A 24,892-nucleotide genomic window follows, 5' to 3' on the forward strand; every position below is an offset into this window, starting at 1 on the left:
AGTCTAGATGAGCTGGCTTGATTGGTGAAGGGCCAAATTTGGAAGGCTTTGGCTAAGAGCTTTAATGCTCTTATGGAAACAAGCTCAAGGAAATAATACATGAGTTAATAGTTCCCATAGTTTTTGTTGAATAATTCAGAGCTTGGGGAAATGTATCTTTTTGGGACTATAGTTCTCAGAATCCTGCAGCCAGTAGAACAACAGCTATTATCTATGGAGAATTCTGGGAATTGTTGTCCTAAGATTCTGGGAACTATAATATTTTGGACTATATCTTCCAGAACAGAACAGAACTGCTCTTGTCTGTGGGAGATTCTTGGAATTACAGTACGAAAATGTGACTTTGCCAAGTTCAACTCAGCAATAATTCCTTTGAATCCAAGAAAAGTAACCAGTACGGCTGGTCCTAGAGATTGGGTCTTGGATAGGTGTTTGGTGTTAGAGGGGTGTCTATTTCACCTCACTTTCCCCTTTACTTTTTGGATTATGTTATTTTTTAAAACAATTATAATCAAAAACTAGCACGCCATGCATTCCATGAGTGGTTATACCAACAAGTAGGTCCAAAGCAACATGAAGAACAGGCAACATTTCAAAAAAGATAGCAAAGGACTGAAGAAATATGGAGGAATCAGGGAAGAAAACTGTAAAGGAAGCTTCTGAGCAGAAGTGTAGTACCATTCCTTAGGTAAAAGTTAACGGTTGAATAGCAATTGCTGAGTGTGTTGGCACTTAAGTGTGAAATCACAAGTCACAGTTAACAGCCCTCCAGTGAGAAGGGAATGGAATTTTTGGTGGGGGACGGTTGAGGTTGAGGAAGTATAAGAGGCAGGAAAGCAAGGAGAAAATCTGCATGGCAGCCACAGAGGGAGTTTTTTCCTGTTAATGGACCAGCGAATCATGGAGAGAAATGAGAAAGAGAGGTAGACTGCCTGGGAGAAGACATGAACAAACACTATCTCTGGAGGTAGGAAGCAAAGAAAGGAAACAGTGGCATCTAATTCGTAGAGTGAAATGGATTTGCTTCTTCTTCAATACCTTTCTTCCCTCAGGAATGGTAAGAAGCAGTTGCTGCGCACAGCAATCAGAAAAAGGAATTGAGGCACCTTGTCGACATATATCATTTCCAAAGAGAAATAGGCTTCTCACTCTCCCATTTCCTACAAACCGTTAATGGTTTCTTCCTATCTCCCTGACTTGCTAAGCCAAGAGTGCCCTAAACAAAATGTGCATTCGTCATCATTTTTCCTAGATCCAAAGTACGCCTTGGGTATACCGCGATGGCAGAGATCACAGAGGAAGCCTCTTGGGGCAATTTCTCTGAGGAGGATGAGCTCAGAGAGGAAAGTCCTATCGCTGAGGTCTTGGGTGCGATCCTTCTTCTCATGTTTCTCCTTGGTACGGCAGGAAATATCTACACGCTTGTGGTAGCCTTTGGAGGCACATCTGTCCGCTCAACAGGTTCTTTGTGTGTGTATGTGATCAACCTGGCATTTGCTGACATACTCTACCTTTCCACCATCCCTTTTGTGGTGTGCACCTATTTTGCCCAGGACTGGTTTTTTGGGGACATGGGCTGTAGGATTTTGCTTAGTCTTGACCTGCTTACAATGCATGCCAGCATCTTCACATTAACTACCATGAGCTTGGAGCGTTATTGGGCAGTGACTAGGCCACTGAGGGTCAGGTGGGCCCAAAATAGCTACCGCAAACTTGCCATTGTGGTAGTTTGGCTCCTCTCCATGTTGCTTACAGTTCCTATGATGATCATGATCCAGGAATGGGAAGGAAGAAATCACAAGCGGATTTGCTTCCCCACGTGGACACCTGATGCTTACAAGGTTTATCTCACGATTCTCTTCAGTACCAGCATCCTTGGTCCTGGCTTGGTCCTGGCTGTGGCTTACTCCCATCTTGCTTGGACCTATTGGACCTCCATGAGAATAATGCAGCCAACAGTCATGGGCAGAGCCTTGAAACAGAAGTTGTTCTCCAGGATCTTCAGCATCATTGTTGCCTACTGGGCTTGCTTTGTACCATTCTGGGCATGGCAACTTGTCAAACTCTATTGGTACGATGAGCTGGAGATCGGGCCAACTGCTCAGGCATACCTCAACTTTGGCGTTACTTGCTTGACCTATGGCAATAGCTGCATCAACCCATTTCTTTACACTCTGCTCACCAGGAATTACCAGCAATACATGGCAGAGCAAAGTGGGGAGAGAAAAGGTGGGGGCTATATGCTCTTTAGGAGGAGAATATGTGAAAACCCTCAGGTAGAATGTATATCTATGGCACAAGGAGGAGTGGTTGAATAAAGATGACTAAGTCTACCCGCTGATGATACTTATATGACTCAGTTAGAGCAGGGGTGGAAGCAGTGTAACCAAATGCGATTTATCTTAAAGGTTACTTTGGATTGATTTACAGTTTTTTTTTTTCAGTGTTGGGAGAAAATAGGCATGAGGCTGCCATTTGGTGTTTTTGAACCTTTCGAAATCCCCACCTTCAAATATAGGAAGATCTTGATGCTTTTGAAGACATCAGAGACTCCAAGATGGGACCCCGTGGGTACACTTTCTCCACCCATCAGAAAGGGTTTGGAAAGTTTGACTAGAACTCTCAGAATATCCCAGTTAACAAGGTTGCTAGCTACGTGGTTTGGGGATTCTGGGAGTTCTATTAGAAAAAGGTAATATTCACTTAGGTAATCTTCTGAGGCCCCTTCTACACTGTCATATAATGCAGATTATTAAACCAGATAATCCACATTATCATTTTTGAACTGGATTATATGTCTACACTGCCATATAATCCAGTTCAAAGCAGATAATCTGGATTTTATGTGGCAGTGTAGAGGAGGCCTGGGACTTTCAAAAGCAGCTAAATAAGTGGGGTGATAAGAGAATTAATCAGGACTGTCTCTGTCAAACCAAGACAGTTGGAGGATATGAAGTTTGTTATGGAATGCACAATCATTAGGTTTGGGTATCTAATTCCACAAACAGCAGAACTTGGGAAAATGACTTTTGGTAGGGCTGTCATCAATGTTTCTTTTCAGCTATGCAGGATGAGGCATTCTGGGAGTTGTAGTCCAAAATGTAACATTTCAGAGCTATACAATACCATACCAAATGGCAGTCTTCTAAAAAAATTATAATGCAATGGAAATGAATTTACCATGCCCAGATTTCTGATCCAGTGCAGATTTATGGGAAAATTCTCCTCAGCAACATAATTGTGCAATTGACCAGCTCGACAAATATTCGTTTTGCATTACTTACATTAGTGTTTCAATTAATGCTGTAGAATGCTATTCCTTGTTAAATATTTCTCCATGTTTACATAATTTGTGTGAATTCATATTACAATTTGAAATGTGACCATTTACATTTATTTATTAGTTGCCTTTGCATCCCACTCCCCACCAGGTCATAGTAATCAGCTTGTGCTGGCAGTACAAGGCTCTCTCTTCCTCTTGAGTTTACCTTCGTAACAACACTGTGAATTGGTCCAGGTTGAGAAAGGATGACTGTCTCAAGACATCATGTTGCAGAGAGAGACTCAACCCTGAATCTGTCAAATCTTAGCTGATTTATACAGCATGACCCCCAAACCCGTAGTTTAATTTACTCACTTCTTGCAAATACATCCTCTCTAGATATTTTCTAGGTCCTCCAGTGCAAATTTATGGTATTCTCAGACTAAATTCCTTCATTTCAATAGGGTTTGTATTAACTGGGAATGAATCCCCCCATGGACACAGGGGCTGTATTGTACTTGCTATTTCGTTCATATAATAACTAAATAAATTGTGCACTTGTAAGAGCCACCGACCTCTATCTTGCTTCTCTACATTTTCTGATTCAAGTAATAGCAGGATAAAACGCCGTTCTCATTTAGCAAAAGGTTCAGACAACTGGTATTTTACTTTGTGCCAGTATACAATATACACAGATTAAAAACAGTCTTGTAAAGTGATTATAAACAAACATGCCCATTAAACTTCTCCAGCAAGTAAGTGTGATCTTCCCATCTTTTTCTTCTCTCACTTTTTGGATTTCCCCCCTGCAATGAGGCATGTTACACTTACATACCACATTCCTCATCCCAATGTAGAAGACCCACTCTAACAGTTAAGGGCATAGACTCCTAATACGTCAGCATGGACAATTTACCTTTTTGAACTCCAGTTTTTAGAACCCCCCCCCCCAACTTGTTTGGGAACTGTAGTCCAAAATTGACTTTCTCACGCACTATCAATATTTCAAGAATGAATCTATTGATGGTTTTGTATTGTAGCATGTTAGGGGCCACAGCCTAAGCCTCCTGTTTCCTTCCTATATACTTTATCTCTTCTGTGTCTATGATATTCCCTGACTCTGCACCTCTGAACAATCTTCTGAAGCAGCACACAGAGCTCAGTAAACAGAGCATAACAGGTTCTTTGAAAAACACAAACAAATCTTAACAGACTCATTTTTTGTTTTTGCTGTTCTTCTTAGTGTTACTGCTACAGCTTCATTTAGTACTATTCTTCACTATTCTTGCTGTTGTTATACTCCTTAAAGTTTATTGTTGATATACATATCTTCATTACAAAAAACCCTACATTATGTGAATAAAAAAGAAAGGTAAATGTAAAGATAAAGGTTTCCCCCTGACATTAAGTCTAATCATGTCTGACTCCGGGGGCTGGTGCTCATCTCCGTTTCTAAGCCAAAAAGCTGGCATTGTTTGTAGACGGCTCCAAGGTTATGTGGCTGGCATGATTACATGGAGTGCCGTTACCTTCCCGCCGAAGCAGTACCTATTGATCTACTCACATTTGCATGTTTTCGAACTGCTAGGTTGGCAGAAGCTTGGGCTAACAGTGGGAGCTCATTCTGCTCCCCAGATTCGAACCACTGACCTTTTGGTCAGCAAGTTCAGCTGCTCAGAGGTTTAACCTACAAAACCACAAAGATACAAAACTACCATATGATAAACATACTATCTCTACAATAACTACACTAATCTAAATAAAATAAAACAAAATAACAAACCGCTGCATGTCGTTTTTAATTTGCCAGATTACAATTATAGATGATATACTGTAGGGGGTTCACTCTTTCTCTTCTACAGTTTATCCGAAAAGAAGCTTTTGTACATTAATACATACATTTAAGCATTATCAAACTTCTTATAAGCTGTTGTTAATATTCTATCTACCATCTGTCTGTCTGTCTATCTTTCTTCTGTCTATTGTGATAAACATACATTTTGCCACATCTTTCTACCCTGGGATTACAATCTAGCTGCTGAATTTGGCACTAAAAGGTCCCAGGTTCAAATCCTGGGGGTGGGGAGTAAGAATAACTTACTGGCCTCCATTAGGCCTCACAGCATACTTCCTGGGATGTACCAATTACACTAAACGCTCCTGCCTCGCCCTTGCTTCCCCTCCCCCCGTTTTTAAGGGGTTTTGGGAGGGGGTGGGGCAATCTTGCACCTTCTGGGCTCCAGGAGCTCAGAGGGTGCGGAGTGGGTGTTTGGACAGCCCGCAGGGAAGTCCCAGGACTCCCTGTGGGCCTGTCCACACAGGGCCATAGCCCACTAGATCTAGGTCTTTCACAAAGGCGTGTGTCTAATGGGCTATCAAATTAATTCGCTACAAAGCAGATTTTTCCTGCTTTGTAGCAAATGTAATCACTTTTCTGTGGGACGTTGCCTGGATGCCTGCCCCCTTTAAAATGCAGGAGCTTCTGCTTTTAAAAGGCTGCCTGAATGTGCCCTTAATGCCCCGTTTCTTTGGAGAGTGCATTATACAATCCCAGACATTCCTGGGCAAAGGTCTGTATATGGACCATGTTCTGCAAAATAATGCCCACAACAAATTTGGTGTTGCCCTTGTTTTTGAAATTACATTTGTCAGTTCAATGCATCCCCTGAGCAAGGCCAGCTCCATTAGAGGTGAAACACCCTCGGCTTTTTGGAGCAAGCAAAGCAGGCAGCCACCTTTCGCCAAATGGAGCGGAGCCTCCCGAGTTGCCTGGACAGATGGAGGGGCTGAAATCCCGTGACCCTCCCTGACCCTCCCCATGACCCTTCTGAGGGGGGGCATAGGAGGGGGCAATGGGGGTGTTTGGGGACAGGAGGAGCGAGGGGAGGAGGGGCAGAGCTCCAAGGGCCGTTCAGCAATGGTTTAAAGTAAGTGTGTGTGTGTGTGTGTGCAGATCTGGCAGCCAGGGGGTGGGCATGATCAGGGCCGGTCCAACGTAGAGGCCGTTGAAGCGGCCGCTTCGGGCGCACGTCAAGGGGGGGGGGCGCTGTCGAGGCCTCGACAGCGCCCCCGTGTAAATTTACTGAGGAGGGAGGCAGCGGCGGGGATCATCGCCTCCCTCCTCAGTGAAGAGCTAGGCCTCAGATGAGGCCTTCGCTGAGGAGGGAGGCAATGGTTCCCACCGCAGCCTCTCTCCTTGTTGAACGCGGAAGGCCTACTGCGGCCTGGCTTTTCTCGCGAAGCCGCCGAAGCCGCTGAAGCCGGTATGTGGGGGCACAATTTCGGGGGGGGGGGGCGCGGCCACTAGGTTCGCTTACAAAGCGAAATTACCTAGGGCCGGCCCTGGGCATGATGGGGGCCAAGATCCGCCCGGTACCTTACCGAGCAACATGGCTGCCGCCTTCTTTGCCGATGGACGTTGGCTCTTGAAGAAACGCAGGCAGCCATACACCTGCTCCTCCAACTCTCTCCTGGGGCTGCAGTGCTGGATCTGGAGAAGAGACTGGGGTCAAAAAGAGGGCTCCTTTTGTTCCATTTGCAATTTGTTATTTAACATATTATCTATATATACCAATTCATCAGAGGCCATTTTGTTTTATCTTTCCAAACTCTCACTAAAACAATTTGTGCACACGCTATTAAATTGTCAACCACTTTTTCTTTTTGTATATTCTTCACTCCTGTTATCTTTGCACATAGTACATTTCTATTAACTATTACTATTTGTAGATTTAACATTCTAGTGATTTCTCCTTCAATTATTCTGCAGTATTTTGTCTGAACGCATCTCCCTCTATGAACCACCGCAGAGATTAAGATCTTCCAGGGAGGCCCTGCTCTCAGTCCCACCACCGTCACAGGCACAATTGGCGGGGACAAGAGACAGGGCCTTCTCAGTGATTGCCCCTCGGCTATGGAACGCCCTCTCTGGCAAGATTAGATCAACCCCCTCCCTCCTGTCCTTTAGAAAGATGGTAAAGACGTGGGACCAAGCCTTTGGGGCAGTGCAATAATAGCAGCAATAGGAAATTTTGCAGCTGACTTGTGATGGTTTTAAATAATGGTTTTAATGTGAAGATAACTGATTTTAGTGTTTATATATTTTATGGTTTATTTTATGTTCTGGCATTGAATGTTTGCCATATATATGTTGTGTTCCACTCTGTGTCCCCTTCGGGGTGAGAAGGGGATGAGGGTAGTGGAGTTCTTGTTACGGTAGTAAATGCCTGGGCTTTAGTGGGGAATTTTGTTCTTGTTTTGTTTTTGTTTTCAGATTTTGTTTTATTTCTTTATTATTTATTTGGTGGAGGCGTCTCTTAATTTTCTTGCTGGCTCCCTCCTCTCCCTCCCTGACCAATTACCTCCCACATTCAAATCCCCCCCATTCCCAAAGGAACTAGGGACCCAAAGGGAGAAGGCAGCCCCTTCCTCCTCTGGAAACCTCCTTCCTCTTGGGCCAGAGCTTCCCTTGGGGGTGGGGAGGAGGGACCCCTTGAGGGAATGGAAGCCAGGGCTTACCTTGGAGGATCCACAGGAACAGCCTCTATGTTTTCGGTGCCCACACAGTGGAGATGCGGCCGCCTCGTCCTGGCCTTCTGCAGAGGGAAGCAATGAAGGGGGCCCTCAGTGCCAGAACAGGGCTGGCCCTGGGGCCCCAAAGGAAGCGGGAGGGGATGGCTCTCAAAGGGAGTGTGGTCCTTACCCTGAACCACATGTCCACGGACATCCTGAGGAGGGTGCGGAGGGGCCTGTGGCGCAGAGGCATCCGTTGGGGGCGGTCCCGGCGGGACCTGCCTGGAATGCCCTCTGCTCATGTTGGTGGTTAGGAAGGCAATGGCAGGGCCAACAGACTCAAGGCTCCTCGGAACCCCCAGTCTCCATGGCAGGAATGGAACCTTTTCAAAGGAAAACAACCACCAGCCTGGAGCTGCTCCTGGGAGGGAGGGGGCCCAGCAGGAAGCAAACAAGGAAGGGTGGCCGTGTGCTTCTCCCTTTTCTGCTTTTCTGCCTTGAAGGGTGGACTCAGGCCATGGGACCCTCTGGAGCCCCAGGCGTGTATCTTGAGTGTATCTTCCAGAGGCACTTTGGCTACTGTTCGGCTGCTCTGGGACTCAATGATCAAGGGATCTCTGGAAGGGAGTCTCCTTCTTCTGCAACTCCTGATATACCTTTGAGATCCTTCCATTGCCTTGCAGACTCTACTGGGGTCTTTGGTCTTTCTGTATACTGGTCCTCTTTTTCCTCTTTCCACACTTAAAATGCACATGAATAAAAACATTGACCCTTAACAATAATTGGTATTCAACTTCCTGAAAACAAGAATCCAGCCCTTTGGGGGCATCTGAGGGCCCATCCGCACAGTACCTTTATCCCAGAGACTCCTGGTTCAAAATGGAAGGTGGCTAGACGACATCAGCTGAAAACACAGGAGGAATTGCTACTAAGCCGAAAAACCATGAGATAAAGAAGTGTGGGAATATACCGATTCTGGCCAGAGGATTCAAATCTTCGAATCTCTGTATGTCTCCACACTCAGAAAATATGGGATTTTTTATGTTGACTTGTTCCTAAATTATAAATGTTGGTTCCTCATTGCTTCTATTGTAAAAAACATGGGGGAAGTTGATTACACAGCAAAAACTTTGTGTGTCACAGTGGGTAGATGGCGATGTTTCTCTTGCCAGGACAAAGTTTTTGCCCTGTAATCCACTTTCCCCATGCCTTTAGGATAGAAGCAATGAGGAACAGACATGTATAACCCAGGAACATCGCCCTGTAGTTCTCAGACACAAAGACACAACCAAACCTGTCTGCACAGATGGCCATGTAGCCTCTAAAAAGTGATAATAAAGTTCTGTTCCTGGCTTGAAAGTGTGTGTTCCTGTTTGATTGTGTAGTCCTGACTTGGAAAGTAGTGGTCCCAGTCCATAAACTTTGTTTGCGTCCCAGAAACTTCATTAAACATGTGGTGGGTGAAGTTTCTCTTGCCAGGACAAAGTTTTCGCTCTCTAGTCAATGTTCTGCATCTTTTCACGATAAAAGCAATGAGGAACAGACACATATACCCCAGGAATAGAACTTGTATAACAATTCGCGTATTCACACATTTTAAGGTTTTTTTTTAGTCAAAATTTCCAGCAGACATCCCGTGGAAGCTATCTTGCGGGCTTCAAAATCCCAGGACAAAGCAGCAAGTCTAGACATTGGAGGAGAAATCCTGGGACCAACAGAACTGTAGGTGGACCTTTTCTCAGGTCCCAGGTTTTTTTGTTTTTTGCCCCTGAGGTAAAAGCCGTGATTTGGTGCTGTCTGGAAGCACCCTGAAGTAGAAACAAACACAATCCCAGCAACCCTTTTAAAGTTGTCTGTATTCATATCCTGGTGAGAGGGACGTGGGTTTAAAAAGAGAATTTTCAAAGATACTTGTAATGACTACAAGTCCCATATGTTTTGATTGACCTAACTTGCAAAAAGCCTATGTTTGAGAAAGGCCTGCACTTGAGAGAAAATGCTGATGTTTTGGAAAAGAGTTGTTCCAGAGAAAAAGAAGTTGCTTTCAAATAATAACAATACATCAAGTCAGAACTGGTTACCCACTACTCCCTCAGCTTCTCATATGGTTTTGAACCTATACTTGCAACAAGGAAAAGATAAGGAGGTACTGAGATCAGGGTCAATAACATGAAAGCACCATTGTCTAGAGTCACATGTTGTTACAGCATAGAAAACCAATGGTATTGCATGATGGTTAAGATGCTTGTGATGTAGCCAACATTAGACGAATGGGGTAAATGATCTTTGTAAGCCAATAAGGATATGTTTGCTATTTTCTGTGGAAGTGATAAAAACTCTTGCAACCATTTTGAAGTGGACAAATCTTTTAATTGCATATATGCATGTATTTGTCACATTGCTATGGCCACACAATAAATAGTTCTTTTGTAGTTTGAAGATCCAACTTTCGTGGTGTCCTTCCTCTCCCTCTCCACAGAAAAAGAGCCTCCTGCTTTTGACTTTGCATTTAGAGGAGTATTTTTTACATCTTTTACATCTTTGCCCCTACACTGGGAGTTTATCTTGATGATATCCTCGTGATGCACCACGCACTAATTAGGCATCCAGTTTTCCCATCAATAGACACTGACCTCCATTCCACAGTGCCATAACGTCTGATGTGTCAGATTACAGTGCCCATCGTCCTTACCCAGAATGTCCTCCTGGGTGATGGGAGTCATAGTCCCACAAATCTGGAGGAGGCCTCGTTCAAGAAGGCCGATTTAAACGTTGCTTTTGAGCTGAGTTCCTGAGAAAACTGAACTAAGACCACAAAAGACAAAACAAAAAACACCCCAAGGAGGTTTAAACAGGCAAAGGTGTGACTCCTGAGAGAAGATCCCATAATTAACAATGAAATAATGATAGGGAACATTTCTGAATGTGGCAGCAAGGTTCAGAGCTTGACTTAAATAATAATAATCCTTTAAAGCTAAGCCAGTATTGATACTTCACCATAAACAGCATCCAGATTGCTGTGAACATGATCCCTTTGCGATCTTTTATTTATTTATTATTTATTTACAGTATTTATATTCCGCCCTTCTCACCCCGAAGGGGACTCAGGGCAGATCCCATTATATACTTATAGGGCAAACATTCAATGCCCATCAACACATCTAACCGAGACAGAGACAGACAGACAGACAGACAGACGCAGAGGCAATTTAACCTTCTCCTGAGGAGATGTTCGATTCTGGCCACAGGGGGGAGCAGCTGCTTCATCATCCACTCTGATGGCACTTCCTCACTTCCTCATTCCAACATTGTAAATTAGTTAAACTTGCCTCCCCACTTTTATAAGTGGTACCTTATTTCCTACTTGATAGATGCAACTATCTTTCGCGTTGCTAGGTCAGCAACGAGCAGGGGCTATATTTTATTTTTAATTGACGGGTGCTCACCCCGCTACGGGCTGGCCTCGAACTCATGACCTCATGGTCAGAGTGATTTATTGCAGCAGCTGCTCACCAGCCTGCGCCACAGCCCGGTCCCTTTTCTGACAGAAACTTCAGGCCTGAAATTCTTTGAGGATCGGCCTCAAAGGGGCCTTCTTGGCCAAAGTCGGGAGGCAGCTCTCTTCCCAAACGGAGACTGAGAAGAGCGAAATGGTGCTTGAGGGGCAAAGAAGGCCTTCCAACTGGGAGGAAAGCCCCTTGGGAAGCCGACCCCTGCCTGAGGCCGACTCCACAGGACAAAACGGACCCTGTTTGACATCCCTTTCCACCCCGTGGCTCAATGCAATGGGCTCCTGGGAGCTGCAGTCTGGTGAGGCAGCAGCACTCTTTGCGGGGCCCTGGTGAAACTACCAGGATTCCACAGCATTGAGCCACTGCAGTTGAAATGGTGCCTGATTCCCGCTGTTGCATCAAAGCATTGGGTGGCAACAGGAGAAAGGGGCTGTTTTGGGTTATATTTTCCACAAATCCCTCTCAAAAAACTCTCGTTTGAGGTGTTGGCTTGCTTGTGTGTTTATTTATTTACCCGATTTTGACTCAAGACTGATAACAAAAGACATCACAGTGCAGCTTTAAACAATGTAGATGCATTGGGGAGAGGCTCTTCTCTTCAAGGCCTCCACCTGGGAGAAGTGTGCAAAACCCCATCCATACTTCACATTATCTAATTCCACATACATGGCATTTGTATAATACATGTTGAGACACACATGGATGTTGGGAAGGAAAGTTTTTAATTTTCCCCTCCTTGCTGTGATTTCAGCCTGGATTAAGTAGGAGCATGCCTATCATTTGAATTGACCCTCCTCCCCAAAAGCAATATTTCTGCTTCAATGGACTGAATTTTAAAACTGACTTTTTCACATGAATTGTTACAAGGTTATGGTTATGATCCGTTCTGGAATTTTTTTCAGCATACCTATATCAGTATGAAACATGTCTGTGCAATTCTAGTTGTCTAGGAATTACATTATCTGTGCCAACGGCACCTAGAAACAAAAAGGAACTAAGTTTACTACTTGCAGAAAATGGTGCAGGCAAGAATAAAAAGGAGAGATGTGTTGCAACTGTGATACTAAGCCATTAAGGTGCAGCACTTTCAGTCCACAGGGAAACATGTGAAGATTTCTCAAACTGAAGGGGAGCATTTGCAGCAACTATTGTATTACCAATTTTGGAGAAAACTTCTCTGTCCTACATTATTTCTTTCTTTGCTGAATCGTTTAGGTTACATTTTGATTTCTTCTGTTTACTTTGCCAACACACATCCTTTTGGAGACATTCAAATGCCATAAAATACTAATAAAAAAGCTATTTATTGCAATGAGGATAGAAACCAGACATGTGATTTACATAAAGGAGATTCCTTTCCATGTTGTTCTCAGCATCGCATGGATTTGCTCACCATATTGCAGATAGATTTTATTTCACAGCAGCCACCACGAACCCAGCATTCTCCAGATGTTCAGTCTGCAATTCTCATTATGCTAGCCATGTTCTCAACCTGTGGGTCCCCAGGTGTTTTGGCCTACAATTCCCAGAAATCCCAGCCAGTTTATCAGCTGTTAGGATTTCTGGGAGTTGAAGGCCAAAACATCTGGGGACCCACAGGTTGAGAACCACTGCTGCAGTCCAATACATCTGGAAAGTGCTGAATGAGGGAGCTTGCTGTGGGAATATATACCTCCTTTAATGCAAATCATCCTATTGACTGTGGGAACTGCTACAGTGATTTGCACATTAGTTAATATTTATGTTATCAAAAACCAAAGGGAGACTCTGAATAATAGCAAGATTTGTGGTTTGATGGGTTCCATGCTGCTTTGCTTTGACCTAAACACACTTGTTCTTGGAGAATTGAAAGTGGATCTTTCATATTAATATCACCTGGAATATAATAATCTTGGCTTTATGTTTGTCCAAGTTTCTCTTTTATGAGAACATGCACCACTACAGTTCCCAGGCTGACACTTTCTCCATTACTTTGGGGAATTGGGAGGAATCTCAGGATGAGATCACTGCCTTGAAAGCCATATGTATATGGAGTGTTGTGAGATTTCTGGGCTGTATGGCTGTGTTCTAGCAGCATTTTCTCCTGACGTTTCATCTGCATCTTCAGAGGAGCTTTCAACTATATATAGATATATTTCAACTTATATGTGTGTGTGTGTGTGTGTGTTAAAGTTCCTCATTTCTTAGACCTGGTGCTTTTAATAACCTTTCAGCTTCAAGGTCTGGCTGCTTACTGCCTGGGGGAATCCTTTGTTGGAAGTGTTAGCTGGCCCTGATTGGTTCATGTATGGAATTTCTCTGATTGGTGTTCTTTATTTACTGTCCTGATTTTAGCGTTTTTAAAATACTGGTAGCCAGATTTTGTTCATTTCCTCCAGGGAGTAAGCAGCCAGACTTTGAAGCTGAAAGACCATTCAATGCTAAATAAGGTGGCCAACTGAAACATTCAAACCTGCTTCAAACAGACAAGAGTTCTTTCTCCCACCGTGAACATTCCACAGATATAAAACCCCACCTGACTAATTTCCAACATACCTCACAACCTCCGAGGATGCCTGCCACAGACGCAGGTGAAATGTCAGGAAAAAGTGCTTCTGGAACATGGCCATACAGCCCAGAAAACTCACAGCAACCCAGAGCTTTAATGTTATCTTAAGCATTATGACTTCATTTTATAGGGATCTCCTGCTCCAATATTGTCATTCAAATAAATGCAGCAGTGAAATCTATGTAAGTACCTTGCCAAACTAGACACCCCAGGATTCTGTGGAGCCATAGCAGTTAAAATGATATCAAAATGCTAAATCCTAGGTAGTATGAAAGAGAAGTGTGTGATTCTTTAGGAGGAGGAAAAGAAAACAACATGGGGAAAGGATGGGTTATTGTGCTAAGCTTTTATTGCTTCTGCTATCTTTCAAAATATAATGGAATGTCACTTTGGGAGGCAGAGACTCTAACCTTTGACAGATGAAAGCAGAACATATGCAGCCAAGCAACATCAGAAAATGATCAAGATGGGAAAAATTATTAATGAGGAAGAACAACCAAGCTGGGAGAGACTGCAGCAGTTTGCTTTTGCCTGAGCCCACTGAGAGGGACAAACTTCATCTCCTCATGCTTCTGAATTTGTAGAATCCAAATTAATCTTGCTCTCTGAACTCAGTTTGCAGCAACTGAAGGAAGCTGAGGACAAAGCTAAGGGCGATGTGGGAGAAAGAAGAGAAACTTGGACATTTGAAAAACAGTGAAAGAACTGAGACACCAGATGATTAATTGGGATTCTTTCTACTAAATCAGGACATTTGGATGGAATGGGGAAGCTTTTATTTTCTTGCCCACTTTGTAACTAAAACAATTGTTCAAGATGTTTAACAAATCCTGACCTGTCTTGCACTTGTGTTCTCCAGTCAAAGTTAAGTGTATTTTTGTGTTCTGGTCACTCATGATGTAATTATAACTGCAGAAATAACCTTAGAAATATATGGACACTTTACCAGTTATAAACATAATTGAGTTGCATTTATTATTATTTTTTCTGCCTTATTTGAGCAGGAGGGTAAGTAGGATAGGAGCAGGAGGTGGAGCAGTTAAGCAAATGAGATTCCTGTGACATCAATGTCGCCTTCTACACAGATAAATTCAATGCCTTCTGCGGCCAAGGCATTAGGGAACTTGAATTGATGGTTGCCTGGCAGCGTGATGGTCACTTCTTTTTTATCATGAGTAAAGAACAGCTGGAGAAACAAAGAGTTTGGAATGAAGGTGAGTTTGGCAGAGAAGATATAATCCATTTAATTATTTCATATTCTCTCATACTAATTAGAAAATTTAATCACATAAATTATGACTCCCCACAGAAGAAGTGCTGATTAAGTAAGGTTGAGCAACTGACTCTCCGGGTGCTTTTGGCCTACAACACCCATCACCCCTAGCCACTAAAGCCAATGGCAAAGGATTATAGGAACTGCAGTTCAAAGACATCTGGAAGACCACAGTGTATATCTCTGCTAAACTGATAATTTGACAGGGCTTCTGTGTCATTAATTTCATGACAGGAAAAACCAAAGCCCAACATTGCCCTCGGTGGTGCAATGGGTCAAACCCTTATGCCGGCAGGACTACTGACTTGAAGGTTGGGTTGCTGACCTGAAGGTTGCTGGTTAGAATCCAGGGAGAGCACAGATGAGCTCCCTCTGTCAGCTCCAACTACCCATGTGGGGACATGAGAGAAACCTCCCACAAGGATGGTAAAACATCAAACATCCAGGTGTCCCCTGAGCAATGTCCTTGTAGACGGCCAATTCTCTCACACCAGAAGCAACTTGCAGTTTCTCAAGTCAATCCTGAAACGAACCCCCCACCCAAAAAAAATCTAACAAGGGATATTTCCTGAATATTCTTGTCAGCCAACTGAAACCTGCTACTCTCCAGATGTGTTGGACTACAACTTCCATGACACATAGTGGCTGAGAATGGTTTAAGCTGTAGCTGAACACATCTGGAGAAGGGATCCAGGCCAGATATTGTAGATCTCAACTCTACTTCCTTTGCCTCTTTGTATAATATGCAACCGTTCCGACTTGTTGCATCTTTTGTATCTCTGTCTTACCATTTCTACGCTTTCTGCCTTGCATCGAAACCTTGACCATAGATAACCATTTCCAGGTCTTACCTCAGCAGGGCTGCCCTCTTGGAAGGGAAAGTGGCTCTCTCTCAGTTCTGTGCCCCACTGCCCTTTGCTCTTGGAATTGCAGACAATGGTCCTTGTGTCACCATGAGCATCGAAACGTCCGTTGAAATGCAGTATAAAGTCATCTTTGTTTTTGCCCAAGTTAACTACAAAGCTAAGATAAAGGGAATATAATTAATACCAAGGACATAAAGCAATAGTGGGGGGGGGGGGGTTGTTGGTTCAAGCCACTAATATAGCATCCTTGAAAAAAAGGAAAAGAACTATAATATACGAAACAATCTGTCAGTATACTCATGTGGATTTTAACACATTGCTGTGAGGTTGTGACTCCCTCAGGCCCTGAGATTTCAGGGTAAAATATATGAACAAGGAACAGCAGAAGGTGTTGCTCCTGGTGATATCATTAAGAACGGTACTGTAGGCACCAGCTTCAGATGCACATAGTATGCCATTCAATTCTGAAACATTATGCTTTTTAAAACAATGATTACAATGAAAATAGATATGTACACACATTTCAAAGTGGTGCAGTCTCTTTAAGATCCCTTCCCTTGCTTTGAGAGCTGGAAAAGGGGATCCAGATAACCTTTTCCACACGTTGCACCTTGAACACGTTTGTTCCCCCAGCAATGCAACCCAATGTGACACGCTACTTTGGAGAAGAGGTGCTATATGCTTTTCAGAATCCCTTAGAGATCAACTGCGTATGGGTATGGGTAATAACTCATAGATTATTTAGAGATCTCTCTCCTTCTGATTCTCAGAGCCTTTTGCAAGTTGCAGGCTGCACATGAACTTGATCCTCTATAACTCTTTCCAGTTATGAAGAATTGAAAGCAACCTTCTCCTCCTCCTCTGCTTGAGGCAAACTGAACCAATTGCACAATCTCTCTTCTTTCCAAGTATTTTTCCCAAGGGAGCTCAGGGTTGTTCATCCAGTCCCTTTGAGCCATCTCCCCTCCCCTTCCCCCATTTAGGAGCTCACAGGCGCCACTGTGTAGGTGGTAAACTGAATAGGTTTTTAAGAATGGCAGGCTAGGAACCTTCAATGATGCTATCATCAAACGGGGAACAGTTAGGGCTTGCTGAACTTTCAAATTATGCCTGTTCCCAGAGAAGAAGCCAAAACCCCTTTAGGCTCCTTCCTGCCCAAACACTGATCTTCTCTAGAACAGCAGCAGTGGGGAACCATGTAGCGCTCTGGTTATGGAAGAGTGGCAATGCTCATCATCCGTTGCTACTGGATACACTGACAAGATCTGATGGAGTTGCAACCCAGCAACAACTGAAGGGCTGCATCTTCTCTTTCCCACTATCACCACCTTTTTCAAAGCAGTGTCTTCCAGATTTGTAGGACTATAATTCCCGTGCCCACCAATCTGCACCAGCCAGGCAGCATATTCTATTACACTGCCAAGATTTTGCAGTGATTTGTTTCACCATGCAGTCTTTTCCCTTCAAATATTTAGTCTCCATTCCAGAAAGGTGACTGTGCCAGTATGTAAAAATTACCAAGATTCCTGGGATGACTTAAAGAAGAAGGCCAAGATCTGAAGAAGAAAGGCCAAGATCTGATGGTTATTTTGGCAAGCTCATAACCCTCTGTCAATGCACATATACTGGCAGCACAGCTTCCCCTTTTCCACCAGTTTTGCAAAAGTGACAAGGCCTCTTGGAGACCAGCATCATCCCCCAGCCACTGACTGTCAGCAAGGATGTACCCAAGAGCCACTCATCTACCCTTATACATCTTGGCAAGGAGGGGGAAAAATCATAATCACAGTCTGAAAAAAGCAATAACAGTTTATTTGGTCCAGTGTAAAAGCAATCAGACATCTCCTGGGTGCATACTCAAAGCAAAATTGTCAGGAGAGGGAATTGTTCACAAGAGCCACAAGGATAAAGGTGTTGGACAAGGAATGCTGAAGTACTTGCTTTGTATGAGCCTTAAAAGTTCTTATGTTGGTTAACTGGTCAGAATAAGTCATCAACTCTCAATAGAAGCCCAAATGGGATCATTATACTTTGGACATATAATGAGACTACATGCCTCATTACAAAAAATGATAATGCTTTGTAAAGCAGGACACAGTAGAAAAAGGAGCAGCCTGCATAACATGTGGCTTGACTTTATCAAGAAAGTCATAGTTCTGCCTGTGTAAGGGCTGAGCAGGGCTATTGATAGCAGGGTCTTCTGGAAATCTCTCATGAATAAGGCGGTCATAAGTCGAAGCTCATGTGATAACAAAACCACCTGCTGGTTCCTGGCTTAACATTTTCTTTGGCATGAGATTTTAGAGCTCTAGCTGGCATCAGTTGTATGCATGGTGCCTCATTTGGCAGATTATTATACACATATTTAGGCAAATGGGTGAACAGGTGATGGATCTAATTTGTGGAGTTTGAAAGAGCAGAAAGGGAAAAAAGTGTGAACATAGATAATTCTTAATGGTAGGAATTCTCACATTCATGTGAATTCAAAAGGGCCTGGATAGCAGAAGCAACTCAACAGCTTCCCATGGCCAGACTCTGTTGTTAATTGCTGCCAAGTGAGTTCAATGTATGGCAACTCTATGAATGAGAGACTTCCAAGATGCCTTCTTATCTGCAGCCCTACTCACTGCCATATAATCCAGATTATCCAAGCAGATAATCCATATTATTTGATTTGATGTGGAAGACATGAGTCTACACTGCCACATGGATTTTATTTGGAAGTACAAAGGGCCTTTCCTAAACGAATACACAAGAAAACCCTGTGATTGGTTCTCTTCCATAAGTGTGAAACTTCTTGAAGGCACACAGTTTTGACCCTAAAGGTGCAATTGAATAAAGACTTTACCTAGGGGAGCAGATTTCTGTAGCAAATAAGTGCTACAGCCTTTTGCAACAGGTTCACACTGACTGGGAGTAATGCTTATATTGGAGCAAATCTAGTGACTGGCAGCATTGGGGGAAAGGCAGACCTTGGAGGATTTGCACCATTTTAACATACCAACCAGACCCTCATAAATTGAGAATTGGAGTTAAAAATGAAAGAGAAAAGCCACAGCCGAAGTTGTGTTGTTCTCATCTCATTCTGCTCATTTTTCCTGGCACAGTAGCAAATAGTAATCAGTTTACTGTGTTCAGTAGACAGAGGAAAAAGACATTGCAAGAGGCGACTGAAGGGGGAGAATTAGAACCATTGCCTTCAACAGCTGGTTCTGCTTATTCTCTTGGCAGGAGGCAAAGCACAAGGAAGCCGTTAGCTAGTCTATTTTTTGGACATGACTCACTGGAAAATGCTCCTTTGGGTGGTCATTAACAAGGACTGGAAAGGTTATTTTAGGATTTCAGAACCCAGAACCCTTCAATATTCATGTTGGTTGGAGAACATTGGGAGTTGATGCCCCAAAAGCCACTTGTCCGAGATGTGGTCATTAAGCCCTTTATGGCAAGTCTTCTGTCCTCTTTAAAGCGAGGGGGGAGAATATGAGGTTGCTCACTATAGTTTGATAGGATTAATCATAGATAAATTTCATCCCTAGGTCACCAAGGACACAACTACAGCCTTCCATCCATTCAATGAACATATACCCACTTTCCAGAAATTCCTCAGGATTTGTACAATCAAATACCTACCACTTCTCATATTCTTTGGAGCAGGCCTTGGACACAAGTTCTTTAAAAAATACATTGTTGCACTATTTTGTTCTTTTTCCCGCTTAGTGACTAAGTTACAACCCATTATTTTCTTCATTAAAAGCAAATTGCCACATTTTTTAGTGACGATTCACTACTGGTCAATTGATTAGTTCTTCAAAAATTTAAATTCAGTGTAATTAACAATAGAATAACAGTTTCAGATCTCTCCCATAATGTTTGAACTCTAACAAACAAAACTCTTTTAAGAGATGTCGTGCTAATGTGCTAGTACTGACACAAATGTTGCCAACTTCTGTTCTAGTTGTAGTCAGAGCATGATTTAAACTAATTAAACCAGTATAAGATTCGGCAGGGTCAAAGATTTCTCCCATGACACCAACTTACCTCTTAGCTCCTGCTGAAAGATTTCCTTTCATAGCAATGCGTCGACCAGGTGGAATATTGAGGTTGGTGCAAAGAAATCCCTAGACAAATAATCCAGAGACAAGTTATTGTTTATACCCTTTGCTAAGCAATAGGAAACTGAGGTTTCAAATCATAGGTAGTCTTTAGATCGTTCACTGCTATTCTCTCTCATTCTTATAGAATAAGCCACATAATTATCTACGGAAATGAGCAAACCCAAATATGTTGATGAGTCACATTCACTCCACAAACATCAAAGTGGGATAACATTTGAAACAAGAAGAAAGAACATGTGGCTGCCAGATGGCGTTATATTAGAACTCCCATTATCCTTCACCAGGGCTATTCTGATTAGGACTAAGGGGAGTTGTAGTCCATGATTCCATAATATTGAGCTATGGCAGTGAAAGTGGTGTCAAACTGCATTAATTCTACAACTGTGGTGTCCAACATTTGGTCCTCCCATGTTTTTGGACTTCAGCTCCCAAAAATTCTTTACTGTTGGACAAGCTGGTCAAGACTTCTGGGAGTTGGAGTCCTAAACAGCTGGAAGACCAAAAGTTGGACACCACTGTTCAACCGTGTTGATCCACTTGTGCATTGTCACCTCTGCTCTTTGTAACCGTCTTCCAGAGTGCCGTATAAACAGCAGAAATAACAAGGACTACCAAACACAGGTGGATTCCTTTCCCTGTGTGAAGAGGCAACAATCCTGAAAGCAGCTTATAGTTCTGCCATTTAGAAAAGCACAATCCTTTCCCCGCCTGTTCCTAAAGTCATTTTGTAATATAGCACAAAACGGCAATGGGGCAGGCAGAGGTCACCAATCATAAGGGAAGGAATTCAGTACATCTCTCCCAATCTTGCCAAAAACTCCTGCAAGGTTTCAAGGGACCCCAAGGCCAAATGGTGTTGGTTTTTGGAATACCACTTAGAAGGGCTGCTATTTCAGAGCAGAGTATGGGAGATGTTCTATTTCCTCAGATAAATCTTCTAGAATTATCAATTGGCCATGCTGACTGGCAGATTCTGGGAGTTGTAATCCAAAAGTAGCATTTCCTAAGCTGTGGCTCAAAGTCAGTGTCTCTGGACTTGATAGCCAAGTTGCAAGTTAAGAGCTGAGGCTTGGCTCATGGGCCAAAGGCAGGCTTTTGAGCTTCAGTCAAGGTTGCTATTTGCAAGTTTCAAATGAGCTTATTTGAAACTTGCCTCTGTGGCAAAAGGCTGCAATGGGCGTGTTATCAGTTCCCCACCATCAAACTAAGTCTTAATGGAAAATATCATTGCAGACATCTACCACATTGATTCTGATGCAACTCCTGGTCTCAGTTCTCTAATCTGCAAAAATGAGTCTCTTTCTTTGGGAGTTGTTCTGCAAATTAACACTTGCAAGATGTATCATATGAGTGCAAAGAAATAGCCAGGAATTAAAATTGTATCTTTTTTAAGCGTGAGGCATTTTTTTATCACCATAAAGTTAAGGTTTCATCGGCTTCATTTCCATACTAGAGAAAAAGCCAATAAAAAGAGAGTAAAGACCTGTCTGAGCTTCATAACTTTCTTTTCCCCATAAAAGAGAGAGCGCGCGCAAGAATTAACAGAACTTTTTCCAAGAAAGAGGTAAAGGCTAGATCCATCAGCACTGCTGGCACATGCTATGCTGCTGAGCCACACCCAGTTGCCTTACTGCTTTGAACATCTCCTTTGTTTCACACCCAACAGATGTCTTCACTTGCTTCAAACCCAGGGATTTATGATCGCTTTGGGTTTTAAGCAAGTTTCAAACCGTAAAATTAAGAGATGCCTGAGTGTTGCCAGAAGCTCTTCCAGCAGCTTTATTTTCCAGCTGCATGGCTGTATGGCCATGTTCCAGAAGCATTCTCTCCTGACATTTCACCCACATACATGGCAGGCATCCTCAGAGGTTTGAGGTATATTGGAAATTAGGCTAGTGAGGTTTATATATCTGTGGAAGATCCAGGGTGGGGTAAAAAATTCTTCTAAAAAGGAAGAAAGTGTGAATGTTGCAATTAATTACCTTGATTAGCATTTAATGGCGTTTCAGCTTCAAGGCCTGGCAGAGTCCTATCTGGGAAAATCCTCTGTTGGGAGGTGTTAGCTGGCCCTGATTGTTTCTCCAGTTTTCAGAGTGTTGTACTTCATTTACTGTCCTGATTTTAGAGTTTTTTTTAACACAAGTAGCCAGATTTTGTTGATTTTCATGGCTTTCCCCTTTCTGTTGAAATTGTCCACATGCTTGTGGATTTCAGTGGCTGCTCTGAAAACAGGGGAATTCCAGACATGAAACAATCAGGGCCAGCTAACACCTCCTAAGGATTCCCCCAGGCAGGAAACAGCCAGGCCTTGAAGCTGAAACACCATTAAATGCTAATCAAGTTACAGTAGAGTCTCACTTATCCAACACTCGTTTATCCAATGTTCTGGATTATCCAACGCATTTTTGTAGTCAATGTTTTCAATATATCGTGATATTTTGGTGCTAAATTCGTAAATACAGTAATTACTACATAGTATTACTGCGTATTGAACTACTTTTTCTGCCAAATTTGTTGTCTAACATGATGTTTTGGTCCTTAATTTGTAAAATCATAACCTAATTTGATGTTTAATAGGCTTTTCCTTAATGCCTCCTTATTATCCAACATATTCGCTTATCCAACATTCTGCCGGCCCGTTTATGTTGGATAAGTGAGACTCTACTGTAATTACAACATTCACACTGGCCTCCAGTAGACAAGAGTTCTTTCTCCCACCCTGGACCTTCCACAGATATATAAACCTCACTAGCCTAGTTACCAATATACCTCACAACCTCTGCGGATGCCTGCCACAGATGTGGGTGAAACATCAGGAGAGAATGTTTCTGGAATATGGCCATGCAGCCTGGAAAACTCACAGCAACCCTGTGATTCTGACCATGAAAGCCTTCGACAACACATTCGTTTACATTGTAGAATTAATGCAGTTTGACAGCGCTTTATTTGCAATGGCTCAATGCTATGTAATCCTGGGAGTTGCGAGGTTCCAGCAATCATTGGCAAAGAAGGCTAAAGACCTTATAGTACTACAACTTTCACAATCCCATTGCATTGAGCCACGGCAGTTAAAGGGAGGTCAAACTGCATTAATCTAACAGTGCAGATGCATCCTTAAGAGGCTGAGTGCTTCAAGGGAAAAGTTACTTTTGGGGAGGGAAGGCTGCAATTTCCAGAATCCCAAGCAAGTTGGTTGGGGATTCTGGGAGCATTAATATCTCAAATATAACTTTCTTAAGCAGAGACCTAAGCAGAACTCCACTATCTCGAACACACATATATATACACTTTTTTTCTCAGAAAAAGAGATAATTATAAGGACTCTGCAGCTATACAGTTCTTCCCCTTCCAAAACCCACACCCTGAAGCTTATAGGAACAGTCCTTAATTCAGAACCAACAGTAATCCTTTCCATTTCTGAGCCAATAATTGTCAGACCAAATTTTAAATCATATACTTCCCAGTGAAAGCAATAGTAAAACCAACTTCTTCTAAAATTTGCCCTTTCTGTTAATTCTGCACCAGAAAGTCTACCCCAAAATGTCACATCCTATCTTATTTCCTGCTCCCAGACATCAAAACCTGCTTCCCTCACTCATAAACTCACAGGCATGATGGTGCTATGGGTCTTGAAGCTGAGTTTCACTGAAGCTGATCTGGTCCTGCAAACAGATGTGGTGAACTAAGTTGCCACTCCCTGGCCCTTATATAGCTCTCCAGCTGAAAAGACACATGATCCACTGACGAATCAGAAAGCAGCATTGGGAGGAAGGCTGGAATGGGTGGGCCAGTGGAAGTGGTCTACTTTCCTGGATGCTGAAGACAGCCTTTGATTTTGCCTTTGGACCAAAACGAAAAGGAGAACGTCCAACTCATTGTGGCAGTGACGAACACCAAAGTGGAAAATAGTTTTGCAATGAGAAGGCTAGATTGTTTAAAAATTTAAAATGTGGATAGCAGTTGCTAGGAGTCCTTTGTTAAGAAAAAGCCTGGAGCAGTAAATGTACATGTATCTAAGCCAAAAACGATACAGAGCAACGTGGAAAATGGTTTTTTATAAAAGGAAGGGAGGGGAAACAGCCAGCACTATTACACTTTGGATATATTCCCCAGCAACTAATTGAAATCATGGTTGTCACAGGATTCTTAAAACATCATAATTAATGTACGGTATGTAACAAACTTGTCATGAAATTAACAAAACAAACAAAAACAGTGTTAAGATTTGGCATGGACATCTTCGAAAACTCACAATCAAGGAAAAGGGCCACTGCTAGAGCTTGGAAAAGTCACTTATTTGGACAATGAAGCCTGCAATTTTCTGGTTTCGCAATGAAACTGCTTATTCTCTTGCCTTCTTCAAGTGAATGAGCCATAAAAACAATAAAGAGGAGCAGCAGCACCCTCTTTTTGGGCTCTTTTGTCTATACACATAATAAAAGTGAAAATATGGATGTGTGTTTATGGCTGGGGTGGCCACTTCCACAGACAGGCTCCCGCTTTCACAAACAGCTATAACCCACAGTGCTGAGGAGCCACCAAAAACACTCCCTTCAGTGACATTTCAGGTTATAGCAAACACCATGAACATTTATTTATCTATTTTATTACAATATTTATATCCCGCCCTTCTCACCCATCAGGTGACTCAGGGGGGCTTACAATAAAACGCATATATAAAAATTATACAGTGCCATATAAATCAGTTAAAAATTATTAACTTACATCAGTATTCATAAAACACATTATAAAATACAGGTAGGCGTGTTCAGTTAAAAAAAAAAACCCCAAAAACAAACAAACT

At 42.7% G+C, this 24,892-nt stretch overlaps 2 protein-coding genes across 2 annotated transcripts; one reads left to right on the plus strand and one right to left on the minus strand.

Moving 5' to 3' along the window:
- The first annotated feature begins 377 nt into the window (after positions 1-377).
- Positions 378-3,830, plus strand: LOC100562427 (urotensin-2 receptor-like). Its single transcript, XM_016993688.2, has one exon. The coding sequence runs from the start codon at positions 1,281-1,283 to the stop codon at positions 2,316-2,318; it is 1,038 nt and encodes a 345-aa protein (XP_016849177.1). The 5' UTR covers positions 378-1,280; the 3' UTR covers positions 2,319-3,830.
- Positions 3,831-14,783: 10,953 nt separating this feature from the next.
- On the minus strand, positions 14,784-23,852 carry lgals1 (galectin 1). Its single transcript, XM_003220948.4, has 4 exons — positions 23,696-23,852; positions 20,012-20,091; positions 15,959-16,130; positions 14,784-15,020 (listed from the first exon to the last, which is right to left on the minus strand). The coding sequence occupies exons 1-4, from the start codon at positions 23,699-23,701 to the stop codon at positions 14,874-14,876; spliced, it is 405 nt and encodes a 134-aa protein (XP_003220996.1). The 5' UTR covers positions 23,702-23,852; the 3' UTR covers positions 14,784-14,873.
- Positions 23,853-24,892: the final 1,040 nt, after the last annotated feature.

This window comes from Anolis carolinensis, chromosome 5 (genome assembly GCF_035594765.1).
Source record: "Anolis carolinensis isolate JA03-04 chromosome 5, rAnoCar3.1.pri, whole genome shotgun sequence".
NCBI classification, from domain to species: Eukaryota; Metazoa; Chordata; class Lepidosauria; order Squamata; family Dactyloidae; genus Anolis; species Anolis carolinensis.